Source organism: Lepisosteus platostomus, chromosome 3, assembly GCF_059453375.1.
Source record: "Lepisosteus platostomus isolate fLepPlt1 chromosome 3, fLepPlt1.hap1, whole genome shotgun sequence".
NCBI lineage: Eukaryota > Metazoa > Chordata > Actinopteri > Semionotiformes > Lepisosteidae > Lepisosteus > Lepisosteus platostomus.
The window spans coordinates 33929467-33949014 of record NC_142613.1 but is presented as its reverse complement, the minus strand read 5'-3'; the positions used below and the strand labels follow the sequence as shown (position 1 = coordinate 33949014).

General features: G+C 39.6%; 1 protein-coding gene across 2 annotated transcripts; it reads left to right on the top strand.

Annotated features, from left to right (window-relative positions):
* The first annotated feature begins 293 nt into the window (after nt 1–293).
* Nucleotides 294–19445, top strand: ccdc170 (coiled-coil domain containing 170). 2 transcript variants are annotated; one of them, XM_088625380.1, is made up of 13 exons: nt 295–526; nt 1411–1487; nt 3465–3492; nt 4520–4648; nt 6346–6602; nt 6913–7057; nt 7660–7845; nt 8689–9006; nt 9936–10136; nt 10978–11151; nt 12650–12892; nt 14136–14372; nt 15494–19445. In XM_088625380.1, the coding sequence occupies exons 1-13, from the start codon at nt 428–430 to the stop codon at nt 15755–15757; spliced, it is 2358 nt and encodes a 785-aa protein (XP_088481506.1). In that variant the 5' UTR covers nt 295–427; the 3' UTR covers nt 15758–19445. The 2 variants fall into 2 exon arrangements, with proteins under 2 accessions (XP_088481508.1, XP_088481506.1); XM_088625382.1 differs by lacking the exon at nt 10978–11151 and having other exon boundaries at nt 294–526.
* Nucleotides 19446–19548: the final 103 nt, after the last annotated feature.

Here is a 19548-nt window from a genome sequence, read left to right as displayed (position 1 = left end):
AACTAATATTTGGTATTCTTATCAAATAAATGCATGCATATGTATGTATGAGGTACAGTAACTCCAAAGCAAAACACGCCGCAAATTTGAGTTATTTAATTGAACATCTAAATATGATTTTTCCAACAGCACTCCACACCGTGGTGTAATAAAGTAAACACTACAAGCCATCTATTCTAGTAGCGTTGAAGGAGTATAACGTAATAGAAATCAATGAATTTTCCCCATTCCTGACTCAGGAGAAGAAAAGAGCTCCACTCCTCCCTCTGTGAAATGCACCACCTCTTTCATGTTTGCATGTTGCTTAGAAACTTCACCTAACTCACGCAGTTGATTGCTGGAGTACGATCTCTTTTAAAAACAACGCCACTATTCCACGAAAAACAGCTCCTCGTGTCTTTACTAAAGTAATATTTTCTTAAAAAACATGAACAGGTCAGATTCGGGTTCAAGGTTGATCGATGTCAATCGAAATGATGCTTTTCGCTCGTTTTCCCCGACTGCAAATAACAGACTTATAGGCCAGGTGAGTTATTGTTCTATTAATAATACTACGCCACCTTCAGTAAATGAGTATTTTGTGTCATTTAGGTTTAACCTTAAACATGAATACAGATACAGTACGTAGGGATCTTTTCTGTAAGGAAATTATTGCTTTTTATTACAGGAATTGACAGTAGTCTATTACCTTTTCTTTCCACTTTAGTTCTTGGTGCACAAATCAATCCGTAATCACAGTTGCAAACACACAATGTATTTTCTTTTTTAGTAATATATTTGACAGTTGTCTATAGTCTAACTATGCAATAATCCCCTTATAAAGCATGAGAGTATTCTAAGGCTCTCTTACAGGTTCATAATTTTTATCAATTGATTTAAACTTTCTTTTTAAGAATGATAATTACTACTAAGCATTTGATAGTTGTTAATTGATCCAGAGATCTTATTCAGCTGTTTGTTGAAAGAAGCTACGGTATCAGCTTCAACAAAATGGCTGGGTAATTTGTTCCATACTCCCACAACCCTTTGGGTAAGGAAGTGTTTTATGTTCTCTCTTTTATATGCACTTCCATGTAGTTTCCATTTGTGTTCTCTATTTCATGTTTCACTGTTCATTCTGAAGAAATCCACTGAGTTGACTTTGTCAAAGCTCTTGAGGATTTTGAATGTTGTATCAGGTACCCTCGTAGTTTTCTCTGTTCAAGATTTAAAAAAAAAAAGATTAATTTTCTTCAGTCTGTCAGTGTAGGACATTCCTAATATAAATACTACCAGGAGTGGGGTTCCATCCCACACAGACATTAAGCCATTGGATCTTAAGTCCAACACCTTAACAACTCAACCATCCTGGTAGGCATTGATGGCTGAAAGACAGTATTTAAATGAAAATACTTTCTCATCTGTCTCTAGCTTCAAGATCAACTCAACACTTTAAAGAGACAGCTGGAGGAAAAAGAAGAACTAATCCTGACTCTGACAACAGACAGGTATATCATTTGGTAATTTATTAAATTGGATTAAGTACTACAATGTCCTGTAGCTCCATTAGATATGTAATCAATAGTAATAACATACTGTAGATCTTTGACAGAATGATCACAATCTTTGTATTGACCATAAGAAACTCAGAGAAGCAGTGTCTTTGTAATGGCAAAGAGGATGTAAATTAAAAGCACTAAAACATTAGAGTCTTTTTCTGTGATTCAGATTTATAGTATTATCGTAAACATCAAAACAGTACAACTTAGAAAAAACTAGTAAATATAGAGTGGAGAGTGTAATAAGGAAAAAGAAAGTGTTTTATTCCTCTATAAAATATGAAATCCCTAGTTCTCATAATTAGATGTGCTGGGGGTAGTATCTTCAATGCTTCTATCCGTGTTGCATCAGAAAATGGTTGGAATGCAGTGCCTATGCCTGATGGTGGCTATGTATTGCCAGATATGAGAAAATGGCCACATTTAGGTGCATGTGCAATGAGTTTTGACTGGATGTGTGGGCATAATTCAATAGGGAGATGTGGGTGCATGTGTCCACACAATTGATGGCTTTTGCATTTTTTTTTTTAATTTAGAGAACAGGTGAAACCATTTCAAGTCCAAATGACATTACACAATCTCCATTTTACAATACAAATTTGCAAATATACATCACACCTAAGAATTTAGTCCATTCTTATCTGTTCCCTTAAGATTATGCAATTATTTCACTAGGGTCCAAACTTTATACATTCAATTTTTGCACATTTTGAAATTCTGTACCCATGGTGTTTCTTGCACATTGAGTGAGGGTTTTTATTAAGGATCTCCTAAATCCTATAAAATTAAAATTGTCCCACACCAGATGGTTCTGCCTTTATCAGATGTCAGATATGAGGCACTAGTGTAAACGAACAGAGTAATAGTTTAAAAAAATCCCAAAAGTAGATTGTTCTTTTTTGTTGGCTGCAATCTGCCTGTGTGCCACATGATGAAGCAATGATCGCATTGTGTGCAGAATTTGCTGCAGATACAAAAATCTGCTTTAAAGAGTATCTAAATCTACTCTGAACAAGCTGCAGTATGTCCAAAATTCAGCAGCCAGAATCCTGACCAGATCTAGCGCAAGTGTTCACATTACTCCTATCCTGGAGTCCTTGCACTGGCTTCCGGTCAAATTCCGCGTAGACTTTAAAATCCTCATGCTCACCTACAAGGCTTTACATGGCTTGGCACCTCAATACCTGTCTGAACTTTTATCGCCCTACTCCCCACCTCGCAACCTCCGCTCTTCAAATTCTGCCCTCCTTACTGTCCCCCAAGCCCGTCTACATTGTATGGGCGACAGGGCCTTCTCCTGCTATGCCCCCAAGCTCTGGAACTCCTTGCCCAAGGATATTAGAGAGTCACCTTCTCTAAACTCCTTCAAATCCAGACTCAAAACCCTCCTTTTCAGAAAAGCCTTTACTTAACTGGTTCCATTCTTCACCCCTCTGCTCTTCTTAATACCATCTTCCACGGTCTCCTCTATTGTTATTGTTGTATTGTTGTAATTATAATTGTGTCCTGTCTTGTGAAATTTTCTTATTTATTGTTGTAGTCTTCTTATTTATTGTTATTGTCATCCTGTAAAGCGCTTTGAGAAGCCACCTTTAAAGGCGCTATATAAAATAAAGTTTATTATTATTATTATTATTATTATTATTATTAAAATACTTGATTTTGTGGCCCACAGATAATCAGCTATAGCGGTTTTTGGCCATTCAGATTAACCATGTATGTAGTTAAGTTACATATTTCAAAGAAACTTCAGACAAGATTCAGTGTTTAATGGCATTATAAAGTATTTGACTCTAATTGCACAGCTTATAAAATTATCAGTATTTGAAATCTTTACATTGATTTTTGTAATGACATTTTGTTCTGTACTGTTTATGTATCTAAATTACCTTATTTTTAAAAGTTTTATTGTGTTTTTCTTCTCAGATATGTAAGTAGACCTGATTCCCAGAAGGTAAGTATACTAAAGAACATTTCAAATTGAAGTGAGAAGTTAGTATAACTCATTATAAACACTCTCTTAAAAGAAGGCTTCTTTCTGTAGCTTTGGGTTAAAAAACAAACAAACAACTGTCATAATTCCTTTTCAAAATGCCTAGAAATGGCCTCTATTATACTTAGATTATTTCTATTGTTAGGAACAAAATGGGGTTAATTCCATATTAAAATGCATACGTCACTCCCCATTCTAAACTATATATTATTATCATTTTTGTACATCATATTTATAAAAATATGATCACGTTAAACTCTTTGGAAGGATTGATCTAATAAAAATGTCTTGTGTGGCATTAATATTTGCTTTGAAAACAGTCTGTGTGTTCCAGTATGTTCTAATCTTGTTTGCATGAGTAAAAGCATCATTTGCCAAGAATCCTGAAAAGGGTAAATACTTTGTTATTTGTTTCCATCACGGAACATCTAAAACATTGTAATTTTTTTTTAAGTTACTGTTATGTGGAGGAAAAATAGACTGTTTATTTCCAGGCCTTTAAACAATATTACTAGGTCTATATGAATGCACTTAAAATGGCCAGGCCACAAGCTTTTCCACAACAGAAATTAACAGGAAAATGTTGAAATTATTTTATAATTTCTCAAAGTTTAGTCCACTTTTTGCAGAGACTCCAAGAATTCTGTGCTCAAAGTGAAAATAATTATATTATTTGTTTTTACCCCCTATATATTGTCTATTCCTAGGGTGGTGTCTTCACACTTCTATGATTACTTTTAGCAGATCAGTAGCAACTCAAGTTCAAAACTTTGAAATCCCCCTCCAAATGTTGTAATTTTTAAATACATTTAGTTAATGGTCTATCGTTGATTCGTGCCTGCACCATTGATCCTTTTTCCACATGAATTCTTTTTACATGGGCCTTGATTTGAAGCAGAGGTGTGGTGTGGTGTGAAAGGACTAAAGACCTTTCATCTGTGAAGTGAAGGGAGCTGCTTTAAGTAGCACTCTTGACTCCTATGCGCAGGCAGGATCGGACCCCCTCCTGGACATGTCTGTCACAAGGGAGCACCTGAACCACTACCGCCTGACCGCTGAGGCTGCTCGCAGTGACCTCGCAGCCTTGCAGATCAAACACGAGGGCACTCAGACTGAGGTTACTTTTGTCATCTGTTATTATTAATCCTTGTGCAGAGGTAAGCTGTTAGCCCTGAAGATGACGGAGGGGGGCCCTCTGTCGCATACCCACTATACCGGATTCATAGCTAAACGTGACACCCAAGTAAATACCGTGCGAAGCAGTGAGAGGTGGGTGGCTTTATGAGAGAGCCATCACCTTGTCTCAGAAAAATGCCCAGTGGTGTGGCCTTGAGCACTGATGGCAGCTTTCTCATTGGAAATTGAGGCAGAGGTGGTTTGAATAAGTAATTAGCACTAAGAGGAAGTGCAATTTCACGTAAGGGAATGGAGCTGTCAGGATAAACTCTGCTTGGAATGAGCCACTCCTCTGGGCTACTTAAAAGGCTTTTAAGAACAGCCAGAAGGTAAAGGGTTTCAGTTTGTATTTAGGCTCCAGCCTAGGATGGGAGTGGGATGGGAGTGGGATGGGATTGGGAGTAGAACCCACTGAGCGAGAGAGGTTTGAGAAAATACAGCTTTTTCTGTCGCAGGGGCTAGAGAGATGGGCTATACAGTAGCTTGTTAGCCAGACTCAATAGGGTTGAAGTGTATCACAGGAACAGGGTTGGCCAGCTGAACCAGGTCTGACTGGAGAGGTTGGCACTTGGCAAGTTATCAGTGTACATGCTCCCCACAGCTGAGAGTGTAGACAGAACAGGTGAGTCCTGAGCACTCCCTGGTCCTCACCATCAACAGACAGATGGGAGGTCTGAGAGTGTGAGATGAGAGAGAAAACAATGTGGTTGCTGCTACGTCAGGGGCACAGGAGATGAATACAGACAGGTATCCCTGACCAAGGAGGATTGGGTTAATTAGTGAAGAGAAGAGTTAGTAGGAGTTAGAGAAGACCTGCAGTTCAGTGAGGAGGAAGAACAAAGAGTTGAGTTTAAGCAATGATTTAGTGGACAATACAATTCAGTGACATAATGACATATTCGTAGCCTATTCGAATACTCTAGTGCCTGGTTGTGTTAAAGTGATTAGTGCTAGTAAAGACTGAGAACTGGGAGACACAGAGTTAATCAGGTTGAATACTCCAGTGCTTGGTGATTAATGAAGACAAAGAATGAAGAGTTGATGGGAAAATCTACTGAGTGTGATGAGCATGTGCAGTTCTTAGTTACTAATGAAGACAGGGTGTACAGAGTTGGTGATAAAATCTAGTGAGTTGAGTGAATAGAACCAATTAGAACCAAGTAAGATTATTCAGGAAGGAGGGATTCAGTGCACCCTTGACCAAGAGGGGCACAGCATGAAAGAGCTATGATACCCTATGAACCCTATAGTGGGTTTGAAAGAACGAGACAGACCACTTACATTGCACACTGACAGTGTTGGAATTGTGGTGATGTGTGTGCCAGTAGTTGTCACATACTATATATTTGTTTGTACACAACAAGACTAGATCTTGATGATTGCTATATGGAGAATCAGGAGGTGGAAATTATTTATCTCTCCCCACCTTGACTGGAAGAGTAGGGTTAACCAGAGCATACTTGGTTTAGCACACTTCGGTGACATCTGATGTCAGTTGAACACTCATAGCACTGAGCAGTCTGTTCTCCAGCCGACACTAGGCCTACTGTGTCACCTAAGAGCAAAAAGGGGCATTTTATTGAAAGAGGAAGACAATGATTTGCAATAATAATGTTAAAAAAACTGTGGTTGTGACAGCTTTTAGACATCAGATCTCGACTGGCGTCCAGAGAAGCGGCACTTCAGGAGCTGAAGGGAGAGCTGGATTTGTATAAGGAGAACAATGCCAGACAGGCCTCTCTGATCAGCAGTCTGAGAGAGCAGGTTCAGGCCACGGAACAGGAGTCGGGGGTGATGGCTTCGTCCAAAACACGTCTGGAGATTACTTTCCAGGCACTGATCAAGGAAAACAATGAGCTGAAGCAGAAAGTCCAGGACCTGGAAGACAAGTTACAGTAAGGTTGACTATCTTGTTTAAGACTTAGTGCAGCACTCATAACTAGCAGACTCCCCAGTGTTGCATTTTAATGGGTTTAGTAGTAGCGTTCACTGAACAAAGATAACCTTTAATGAATAGTGCAGGCAAATGCATATTATACAGAGTGAAAACAAACACTGGATCTCTTAATTTCATGACAGAACTAGCTATTTCAAGCCTAAAATGCATACAAATCTATCCATCCTTCTATTGTGATATTTCAGTTTTATGATAGAAATAAGCAAAACCAAAGATCAATTAATCTGATTGGTGACCTCTGTGACCAGAATGTACATAAGTGAATGGGATGAATCAAAGCATCACGCCTCCTCCAGTGAGAGGAAACTCCAGGACTTCCTCTCCAGGCTGTCCAGCAGAATGAACATTGACTGGTCGGGGAAGGAGGACCCACAGGATGTCATGGTTTCCTTGGTAAATACACAACTCACCACTCGTATGTGATTTGGTCCTTATGTTCATCAATTTATTTCAAAGATCAAAAATCTGTTTCTATTTACAGTAGATTTCAGTTTAACTTTGTTTCAGTAGCTCAAGCCGTTTGTACAGCCTGGTATTAGACATGATCAGGCGGCAAGCTGCTTAACACTGGTGCCTCATACCTCTTAGATATGATTTCAGATTTTGTTGCCCGTCTGTGTGGAGTTTGCATGTTGAGGTTGAATTTCACTGAGAACTCTGGTTTCCTCCCTGCTTCTAAAGACTTGCTGTCTAAATGGTTCCTTTGTCTAAATGGTTGTCCCAGCCAGGAGAAGAGCAACTGTGTACTTGCAGTCCTGTTGATAGGCTCTGGTACTGTATGTAGCAGCCCTTACCAAGAGAAAACAAACAATGGATAGGTGGATTTGTTACAAATCCATGTTCTCCAGAACACAGCAGTGCTGCAGCAGCAAAGGTTGTGTTGACTATTGCATATTCAAATTAGTTTTTTTCTTACAAACTTAGCAAAGAGTTTAGTTTAGCCATTTTCTTTGGCTTTCCCTCTGAAGTAGACTCACAGGTCCTTATGTATTCAGGTTGATGAGCTGTATAAGGATAATGACAGGCAGAGGTGCCAGATTGCAAGCCTCAAGGAGTGTGTGAGTGCCCATGAAGTGGAGTCCAAGGCCAGCCGAGAAACAGTGATGAGGCTGGTGTCAGAGGTCAGCCGAGAGCAGAGAGCTGCTGTCTCCTGCAGAAGGGACCTGGACACACTCCGACCGGTAGAGCACTACTTTCTTGATTGTTGACAAGTCCAACACAAAGCAGATCCATTTGCACAACCATTTGCATCCTTATGGTTCTCTCTGTGCACATCATGATCGTTCTATAATTCTTTTTAGAATTTCGCATTTCTACTGTGAATTCATAGGCCATGATTGTTATTATTTTTTTTCTTTTTGTTTACTCATTTTATCTTAATCTCTTTGTACTATTTGTTCTCTTATCTCTTTGTACCCTGCATCACTCAATCTGTCCTTTGACTTTTGCTGTATTTTGAATTTCAGTTATTACAGTACTGTATATAACTTAGCTATAAAATTGTGGTGCATCATTGTAGAATCGTTGTGCAGTGATGTAAATCAATTTAAATTAGATAATGTTATTTAATAGACAAAGTTACTGACAGATTTGTGTAATATTAGGTTTGGATTGAGCAGCTAAAAGCAGATGATACATGATAAATCATTATCATGTGATTCTCTATATAATACTGTGTTTGACTTTCAAATGAGTCTGAATTTAGCTTAACAACTGTAGTTCGGGTGGGTAGCTGCATCAGCATGCGTAGGCTGCAAAGGAACAAGTAATAGATTAATTCCATGCTGAAAACAGAAGAAATAAAACACAGAGTTTTGGCTATGGAGCCTTCTTCGGGTGTGACCTTACACCCAAAGAAAGCTCCACCGTCGAAATGTTGTGTTTTCTTTCTTCTCTTTTCAGCATGGAATAAACCTATTACTTGTTCCTTTTTAGCTTAACAAAGGCCTATTTTAAGAGTCACATTTTTTCAAGAAGTTAAGTACTTGTAATGAAAATCCTGGACTTTTGTGCATGTTAACCAGGAGCTAGACAGTACTATCCAAGCGAAGACGAGTCTGGAGAGAGAAAATCAGCTCCTTCAGGAAAGGCTGGAGGCTACCAGAAGTGCCTGGGAGGCTTCGAAGCAGGAGCTGAGCAGCTTGAAGAAGCACTCTCAGGAACTGAACGGCAACCTCCGCAATAGCCTGAGCGAAACCAAGTCTGCGCAGGGCCTGCTTCAGGCCTTCAGGGAGGACCTGGCCACTCTGCTGAGCGGCCGCAGTGGGACTGTGCACCCCACGGAGGAGGCCATCCGAGAGAGGATCCGGGAGATCTGCAGCATCGAAGAGAACAATAAAGAGGTGCAGCTGCTAAGCAGGCCATAAAGGTTGCATCGTAGAGACAGTGGACATTGTTCCTAATTGATTTAAGATTTTTTTCTCCAACTTTTTAGAGCACCTTGCAGGTCCTTTGGATCCGCTTTATCCACCTCCAGGTTCCTGGCTCCTTTCAAATTTCTCTGACGTGTTTTTCTCTGTCTTTGGTATAGAAACTAAAGAAACTGACTTGTGTGCTTGTTAACCAGGACTTAGTACTCTTTCAAACAAGAGTTAATAATAATTCTTATACTTATATAGAGCTTTATTCTAAACACTCAACTCAAAGCACTTCACAAGCAATGGGGACTCCCCTCCGCCACCACCAATGTGCAGTCCCACCTGGATGATGAGACAGCAGCCATAGTACGCCAGAACGCTCACCACACATCAGCTATCAGTAAGGAAGGAGAACAGAGTAATGAATCCAATTTATAGATGGGGATTATTAGGAGGCCATGATTGGTAAAGGCCAGGGTGAAATTTGGCTATGTCACCAATGTAACACCCCTACTGTTTTTGAGAAACACCCTAGGATTTGTAATGACCACAGAGAGTCAGGACCTCGGTTTTACTGGTCTTTTTACAGTATAGTGTACCCCTCACTATACTGCAGCGTTAGGACCCACATAGACTGCAGGGTGAGTGGTCCCTAATGGTCCCACCAACACCTCTTCCAGCTCCAACCTCAGATTTCCCAGGTCATCTCTCATCCAGCTACTGACCAGGCTCACACCTGTAGAGCTTCAGTGGGTTGCCAGTTGTGAGCTGCAGGGTGATATTGCTGCTGTTGGTGTCAGTTGTTGCCCTTAAAGTGCCTGTCTGGAAAGTAACCAATAGCAGAGTGAGACCTGGGACATATTTCTTGCCACGCTTGTGTGGTGGAGGGAGGTGACTGGGCACCTGTGTTCCAGGCACTGGTGGAGATGGAAGCAAAGGCGTCGCGGGTGACGGAGCAGTTGGCGAGGCAGACGGAGCTCCACGAGGCTGCTCTGCAGAGGGCCAGGCAGGCTGAGCAGCAGCTGGGAGAGCTGAGGGATAGGCTGAAGGGGCTGGAGGGAGAGCTTGTGTCTGGAGACGTAGTTCGTGATGGATTGAGCCAACAAAAACAAACTGTAAGTAATGGACATAATCGATGTACTGTCACTGTCCTATATCATCCATAAACATTGTAGAGCTAAGGGAAAAAGGCCTGTACAAACACTAGTACCACATACAACACAGCTCTGGTCCTCAAGGGCCACTTTCCTGCAGATTTAAAGGTCTCTTTATATCTTCAACTTTTTAAGAACAAGGAAAGGCAACAACTTGTTCAAGTAGGTAATTAGTGGGTAGCGTCGAAAGAGAGGCAGAAACCTTCAGGCTGTCCAGGACTGGAGTTGTGCATCTATGATCTACAATATAAGAAGCTTCACTACATCTAGTGCCATGATTATCTTTTTTTTGCCACTAGATGGTGTTTGGAACCAGGATACAGATGGATTCATTCCCTTTTCAGATTCTGCCACTATTAAAGAGTTCCATTGATCTTTCAAATCTGGATTATGCCAAAGCCTCTTGTTCTTATTCCTTTTTATTCCTTTTCTTTACTCACATGATACAGAACTCTCAACCTCCACTATAGTAACATTAATTTTGAGTAGATGTACATCACTTAGTATATGTTTATGCCTGGTGGTCCTTTATTAACTTTTCCCTCTCTTTAAAATATTTTAACATTCTCTCTAAATCAAGGAGTGGTGTGTACATGAGCATTGCTTTATAACCTGACTCAGTAGATTTCGCAATTCAGTTAAAGTACCAAGTGTCTCTCCAGGTAGATAGTTGTCAGGTCCTGCATTGTGCAAGCCTTATGATTCTGTGCAAGCCTTCCCACATAAATCACTAGGATAACTAGCTCCTAATAATGGATTGGAAGATATTTTCTCATTTGGTTGTGTTAATCCTGCCTCCTAGTACTTGCGATTCCTGGAGGAGCTCTCCGAGAAGATGAAACTGGACAGAGTAACCACAGACCTGGGCTTTGACATGAGAGTGGAGGCCATCTTGTCCCGGGCAGAGCAGCTTGTCAAACTGGAAGCAACAGCTGTACTGGAAAATAAGACTTTGGTCCATAATTTACAGAGGAAGGTACAGGAAATCCAATGGGACATTTTCTGTCATTTAATTGTTTTCCAACAACTGTTTCAAGATAGAAAAGGGAGTTGTAGAGGAGGGGCTACCATTGATGTGTATTCATATTTGCTGAAGAAGGAGAGGTTGTGGCTCATAGCTTCAGAGTCGTAGTTATAGAGTGGTTAATCAGGCTGTACCCTTACTTACAACTACAAATCCCACTTACAACTCACCATCGACATTCTGCAGCTGCATCCTTCCACAGAACTGTGACTTTATTACTGAGGTTATGTTCAATGCAGGGATTGGCGCAGACTGGTTCTCTCGCTGCAGACAGATCTTAATTAAACAAACTTCAAAAGATTTAGATTTAGCATTCATCAAAGAAAAGCTCAGCATATTATCAGAGCATGTTGGAAATTTTCCAGGCATTGATGAATTTAAATCAACTTTCAAACTCCTGGCATCTTTTGCTTTTTTAATCTCCTGTGACTCAATCATGTCAATGTTTGTGTGAATTGACACAAGCATTTCTGGGCTTTTCGCCGGAATTAAACTACTACCCATAAAAAGATATCCGTCTAAAAATTCTAAGGGAAAATCAACTTAATTAATATAGATAGGACGTAGCAAAAACATAACTATGAATCTAAATTCTGAAACACTGAACTTGATGAAAAAGGTATAAGGAAAGTGCTGTAGTTTGGGAATCAGATTATAAACCATTTTTGGTAGGTTCAATCAGCACTTCAGTCTGATGCTTTAATAACTGGAACCTGTGTCTCACTCAGACCCAGTCAACCATACTTCTACAGATCAAACAGTATGGCGGTTAGCGCATGAGACCTAGATTCCATTACAGTCATCATACATCCATCTAATGGTAAGATCATAGCTGTATTACTGGGGTGCACTACAGCAGTTTACACTTAATCAACTACAGTAGGTACTCAGCTGTGTTTCTGACAGTTCATTTTAAAGTCCTATATGCCATTTTGGCTGGTATACCTGGCATATACAGTAACTGCATATCTCCCCATCGCACATTCCAGGGTGTGAGCACTGGGGAAATGCATCACGAGTGACACAGATGTCATTCTGGAAACATGGGAATTTAGTGTTAAAGAGTTTCAAAACCAGTACCCAGGCCTATGTAGGAGGTCTTATACTACTACTTCCCATGTAACATAACATCACTTTATTACCCCTATACAATTTCTTGCATTAGGAATTAATCTTTTCACATACCCCAGCGTGCCCTCCATGAGACACAGATAGGCAGAGAGCCTGGGGTCAGAACACAGGGTCAGCTATTGTACAGCACCCCTGGAGCAGTTGGGGTTAAGGGCCTTGCTTAGGGGCCCATTAGAGTAGGAATCCTCTGCCAGCTGCGGGACTTGAACCACCAACCTTCCAGCCACAGGTGCAGATCCTTAGCCACAGAGCCACCACTCCACCCTAATGGTACCCTAATGGCTTTGCAGCTGACATTGCTGCTCTGTTCCCTGTTCAGCTGAAGAGCCAGAAGGAGCGGCTGGAAAGCAGGGAGCTGCACATGGAGCTGCTGCGGAAGAAGGTCGCCCAACTGGAGGAGGAGAAGAGGAGCCGCACGGCGGTGGCGGTGGAGCGAGACGAGGCCAATCTCACGGTCCGGAAACTACAGAAGAAGGTCGAGAGGCTGCAGAAGGAGCTGGACTACACCCGCCTCTCTAACACCGAGCTCAAAGCACAGCTGTCTTATACCAATGAGCTCAAGGTAGGGAAGTGAGGCAGTGGATTCTCCCTGTCTGAGGTGGAGAAACAGACTCTTCAGATCGTGACGGGAGGGCTGGAGATGCGTCTTATGTATTAAACACACTATAATTTGGAAACACTTGCCTCAGATTAGACCCTACTGTGAGAAGTCTTCAAGAAGGTTCTTGATTGATCCTGAACTCTGTTTTGATGCACAAATAAATCTGCCATCTGTAAAGTCTCTTACTTTTAACTCAGAAACTTTGCCTGCATTCTCTCTTTTCTTGATTACAGTGCTTTTTTAAATCTATATTAAAGGCTTACCTGTTTAGTCAGGCTTTTAATTAGTGTTTTCTTTTCTCTTTTGTCCGCATTTGTAATCTCCGTTTTTATTGCTTTAATTCTGTTTAATCGTTATTTTAAATTTTTGATTCTTTTTTGTTTTACCCTTTAACATGCCCCAAAATGTGGGTGTACTCGAGGTTAAATCCTTGAAATCTCGGAATTTAATTTACACCTTCCATTTCTTAAATCTAGTGATGCCGCGGTGGCTAATTGTAATTGTTATAGAGTTACACTTGGCTTCATGCATAATGAATCATTCCATCCATCACTTTTTATTCAGTTCAGGGTCACGGGGGAGCCGGAGCTTGGAATCTAGACGTGCAGGGCAGGATACACCCTGGATAGGATGCCGGTCCTTTGCAAGACACATAGCCACAAACATACACACACTCACACCAGAGGCAGTTTTCCCAAAAGCCATCTGCACATACTGTACCAGCATGTCTTTGGAATGTGGGAGGAAACTTGACCACCTAGAGGAAACCCACACAAACATGGGGAAAACATGCAAACTCCACACAGATAGCACCCCAGACCCAAACTTGAATCCAGGGCTCCAGCGTTGTAAGGCAGCAATGCTAACCACTGTGCCATTGTGCTGCCCCTGTAATGATTCATTAAATTCAAATTCTCATTTTTTGCTAGTTTAAATGTCTCCATCAGTTTTAGTCTTGAGTTACCTTAATCATTTTATAAGAGGTAATATTAGGAAAAACACAATTTTGGTTAGGGCCTACATCGGCCTCAGTTGTGATGGAAGTAAGATTTTGATAGCTTGACAAATTAGTATGGATAAATATGTCAACATTAAAACCAAATTGTGTTCTCTTAAATTTTCAGAAAGTCCTTGAACGTCATTGAAAATGATCTCTTAATGACTGATATTATATTTGTTTTTGTTTTTGTTTTCAATTTTGAAGATTAAGACCATGGAGCAGAATCAAACAATTGAAGAGCTGAACAAAAGCCTGGATAAGCTGGAGAAGGTGAAACTGCGGGCAGAGAAGAGGCTGACCACAATGAAATCTGAGTTAGACGTCACTGAACATATCACCAAAGAAGAGAAACAGAGAGCCCAGAGCCTGCTAGAGAGCCTCACCAGTGAGCTGAAGACTCTCAAACACACTCTGGAGGATCTTGCCAAGAGGGAGAGACAGGTAAAGCACAACTAAATCAACACCATGAAACACAGAGAGAACAAAGATGAAGAGAGACTAGTGCTTCCTCGATGACATTTACCAATATATCTCTTTCTACGCATGTTTTAAAATGTAAAATACCACCTAACACTGAAGACAACTGTCAGAAACTCATTCTTAAAAGATATTACATCTATATTTAAATAGATTGTTTTCCATTTTTCCCTCTTTTTCAGTACTACTTATTAGAGGGGGAAAATGAACTCATGGCAATCTGAATTATAGAGTTTTTCTGTCCATTCTAAATGGGTGGAATTTCCGCATAGGTGTTGACTGTGGATTTAGCTAACTGTTACAATAAGGCAAGATTAAATATCATCAGTTTTAATGAGGACATAATAATCTGCTCATTGGTTGCAATATTTCAAATTAATTTTCAATAGCACACATCTGTAGATGTTACCACCATGATATATGAATTTAATCCTGCATGGACAGTTTCATTCAATAACAGCATATTCCATTGCAATAATCCAATGTCAGTTTTGTTTTATAAATATTTAAGAATATAGTCTTTGAAATGTGTTGGAAACATTTCTAACTAAATATCAGGGGACATACTGAAAACTGTAACCCCTATTAGTTCAGGAGGTATAGAGTATTTTACCGATAATTTCTTAAGAACACAAAACCATTTTGAATTACTATGTATTTATAGAATCTCTTTCTATGTAGTTAATTAGCACTGAATAAAAATAAAGTGATACAATTTTCTTTGTGAAGTATAGTCTCACAATGCATATATTTATTAATACAGTTACAAAAAGGCAGGTTGTACTGTATTTCCATATGTTATACTGTCACCTATCTGTAGGTATTGCAGATGACTGAAAATTACCAATTTCTATTTGTTTTACTACTGTTTGATCAGTAAATGCAGCAAAATGTCAGAAGGATTCAAGTACTGAACATTAATCAACGGCATAAACAAAAATGTATTTTGTGTGATAGCTATCTAATTGAACAGACAGAGAGGTTCTTCTATGATCATGATTGTTTATTCGACATTTAAGTGATACAAAAGTCTTTGCCATTAAGCAACATGGTTGTATTTTTCCCCACTTGGCTCTTGGTGTCAGCTGCTGGATTTCCGTGAAGTGGTGTCCCAGATGGTTGGCTTGAATGTCAACACCCTGGCGCTCCCTGACTACGAGATCATCAAGAGGCTGGAGGGGCTGATTCATGGGCACCCCTGGCCCTCCCTGTGCCACCATCACTCCCAGGAGCAATTCAGCCAGGACTTCACAGCTGGGTATAACCATGCCCGGCGAATGCTGTCGGCCAGCCCCAAGGCCCTTACTGCAACTTCTCAAGCAGAGCAATCTACCAGTGTGACCTCCTGAAGACCACAGTGCAATTCTTCTCCCACACACCTCCTTTGGATAACCCAGCTTTTTTTACACGTAGTAGCAGTACAGTATAATATAGTCAGAGTTGCAGTTTCCATCAGCAGGCCAGAGCTCAGAACAGATTGGGTTTCAATCTATAAGAAATTCCTCGAGCAACATGGCATTTTCAATTAGCAAAGTTTTGATTCATAAATGGAATAAAAAAGGAAATTTTGATTATTTCCTTCCAATCCACTGTCGTCAACAGCATGTTCTTGTGAATGGCCTGTAGTGTTTTCTTGCTATGGGAAATACAGGGTAGTTATGAATACTTGCAGTCACCTCTATGAACAATATCTTTGCAACCATGCAATGCAGCAAATAACACTACAGTATATACATATGGGTTCAAGTAAATGTAAAGTAATAGCATTTACTATGTGTTGCTTCATTACTGTTTGGTACCGTACACATCGTATCGTGATTGAAAAATGACATACCTTTGCCGAACATCAGCATAATCATGTTTTTGGCTGGTAGCTGTGGCATGTTGAATCTGTAAACATGGGCAAAGATGTTCAATAGGTGTGATACAGCTTATTTTCTATATGTCTGGATATGCTATATTTTCACATTTGTAAGAAGGGGCAAAATGGAGCCTTATTTTTTTTTCTCGCAATTTACCAGATCTGGTACTCAGGTCCTACACAAGTACAAGTATGACAATTAACTGCATCCCTTATAATGCACAGTATGCCAGTATTTCTTTGTCCTGCCATTCATATGTCTTTGATGCTACTGTATATGTGTAGTTTGTGATTTTAGTGTAAATTTAATACTCACAGAAACATTAGACCATTAATTCTGCTCAGGTGACTGCAAGACTTTATAACCATTTCATACTAATAACAGCACAGGCTGGCAAATCAGGTTCTAGCTATCTAATTATTATTAATTAGCTGCATAATTCTACTACTTCTAAAGAGGCTCGGGTGGTTAGGAGGCAACTGGACCTTTAGGATATGGATTTCTTGTTTAATCAACATTTATGAAAAATCCTATATATATTTTAGAAAATATTTAGGTTAGTTGTTTAATTGTCTACTTAGGTTGAAACAAAATCAAGAATACACCGGGCCCTCCTGGAGTTTGAAATTCCTTCTCTAAGGCTAACTATGATCTTAACTAACACAGAACTGTTTTCTCATTCCTCAGTGACTATTTCCAAGATATTTATATGTACATTTTTGGGGTACAAAACTACCAATGCAAAAGGAGTTTTGGAGTCCTTTATTTTGATCTGGGATTGTTATTACTTTACCATGTGTGAATTTTGCATCACAATTGCTAATCCAATTGTTTGGGCAAATTCATGACTAGAACTACAGTACAGTGTTTGTGTGTGATCTGCCTTTGAAAGGAACCTCCTGGTAAAATATTTCCATCACAGTGAGTAATGTGTGACTGTATTGAAATAATCAAGTGATCTCATTACCAGACACTATAATGCTACTTCCAGTTCCACATACTAAAAAATTAAGATAAATATTTCTTTATGTACTGCAATTTCAGTAGTGCCCACACAGCACTCATTCACAACAACAGTCCATGTTAAAGTGGTCTTGGTTTAGTATTAACTGTAGGATTGCATGTAAGTTTCCAATTTGATTGGAAAGTGGCTTCAATATCATATATTGTTGTGACATGACAGACCACCCATTAAGTAAGGTGGATCCAGGGGTTCTGAACACATGAAGATTCACAATGAGAGTAGTGGAAAGTGCTGGAGGCTTCCTTGCAGATATCTTAAAACTAGACAATTTTAAAGTTAAAAATCTTAAACTTTAAAGCTGCCACTACCTGGTCCAGACAGAAGACTGAAACCTAATGGTCTCACCAGTTCCTCCTGCAGCAGCAACCAGTATTTCCTTGGAGGTCTCTCATCCCACTAGTGTCTAGGTCCAGGTTTTGCCTAGCCTCCGATATCTTAGGAGATATTAGGGTACAAAGTGGCAACACATGCCAGTATAATTAAATTGGTATTGTAGACTATGGGAAATACAGTTTAAGTACTATGAAAAATAACCTGGTTTGTAACAAGGTAAATATGTTTTCAACACTCATGAAAATTTACAAATAGTACAGTACTACAGTGCCCAGTTAATTTTCTATATTACTGTTTCTTCAGTTGCTGTGAAAATTAACACAGGCACTGTAGAGAGAGGCTGGTCTCTTAATTGTGTTACGGTACTCTATTTGTAGTAGGTTTATTTCAGTTTGTTAGTTTCATAATTCACTTACAGTAAGTTTGGCAATAAAATATTTGAATTCAAGAAACATGGGACTTGCTTTATATCTACAGTATTTCTAAACCCTTAGACATAGTTCTTGCTGTTTTCCAAGGTTACCAGAAAATTTGTTTGCCAGAAGACTGAATGAAGGCAGTGGCAATGTTAAATTAATAACTATAGACTGTATCTCTCTCCTTTATTTGAGCTGAAAAAGTACATCCTGCTTCCCTGATATCCGGACGTCTTTCTGGGAAGGGTCCAGCAAAATTCTTTTATCGTCATGTAGAATTTCAAGGTCAGAATCTGGCCTTGTACTATATAAAACTATGGACTTCAAGGAAATGGGGAGTCTGCATTGTCGAGACAATTTTTTTAAAAGAAGTTTTATGCGACCTGGTACTTGGTATGATTTTCTGTTTTATTTTTTGCGCTACTCTCATGTTTTAACCTTGATTCAAGGGCCATTTTTCAGAAAATTCTTTATACCTAACATGACGAGGGTTCCTGATGTTACTTCAAATTGGATCTTTGAAAGAATCTTTAGAGGGATTACCATTTTGATAAAGCTTGACCTCTTCAATAGGACCCATGGAACAGGTGTTGTTTAGCTTTCCTCACGCTCTCAGTGATGTATTGCACTTGTACTGTCTATTACTCTTATGTTTTGTGGGCAGGGGAAGGGTAAAAAAAGTCATGAATGAGTAGAAGCCATTTGGCACCCTACCCGTTTGGAAAACCCCCTTTATATTCCTACACAGGAATTCTCAGTTCATAAAACCACAAGAAAAGATGTGTGATGGGGTTGGTAGCTTCTTGATTTGAGAATCAGTTCCAACCATTTCTTAGAGCATCCTACAGACTCTTATTTAGAATATTATTGATGTAGCTTATTCCAAAAACTATTCTTGTACCTGCCTCCTTATTTTTGAGCCCAGAGGACAGATTGATCCATGACTCATGTCAATTCTGTCCTTTCTGCAGGTTTGGTAGCATTTTACGATTAATAACGTTTCTGTGATTACAAAAGTTGAAACCGTATAATCTACAAGCTGTGATTATTAATAGAGGCTTTCTTGAAATGTCTGTCCTGTTAGGTATGCCCTAGTCCCTAGTCTCTGGAGTCAGACACTAAATAGATAGAATAAAGATCATCTGACCTTGATTTTAAGAGGTGAAGTAAAGTAAATAAAATAAACTTAATACATTGCAGAGAAGTACACGCAGTACTATATGTTTAATCTATGAAACAAAATACTACCAGTATCTATTATCTTTCCCTTTTAGCAACCAAATTTGACAGCCTTGGTTTCCCTGGTTTCTGAGTAGCTTAAAGAGCATCAGTGCCTTTCAGAGGGCGCTTTCTACCCTGTAATACCATTGAATGGCATAAAATAAAATGTGTTAGCACAGAAGTGCCAGAAGGTTTGATACATTTTATTAGTATGTTTCTTTACCAGGTTCCCTGCCTTTGTATGCAAAGTCCATGTTTTGCTAGAAGATAATAGCTCTTGTTCT

Excerpts from the sequence above, each read along its gene's own strand:
- ccdc170 (XM_088625380.1), top strand. The coding sequence starts at position 428 with ATGAACAGGTCAGATTCGGGTTCAAGGTTGATCGATGTCAATCGAAAT. Across the intron at positions 9,007-9,935 it reads TCGAAGAGAACAATAAAGAG|GCACTGGTGGAGATGGAAGC; the intron begins GTGCAGCTGCTA and ends CCTGTGTTCCAG. Across the intron at positions 14,373-15,493 it reads TTGCCAAGAGGGAGAGACAG|CTGCTGGATTTCCGTGAAGT; the intron begins GTAAAGCACAAC and ends TCTTGGTGTCAG.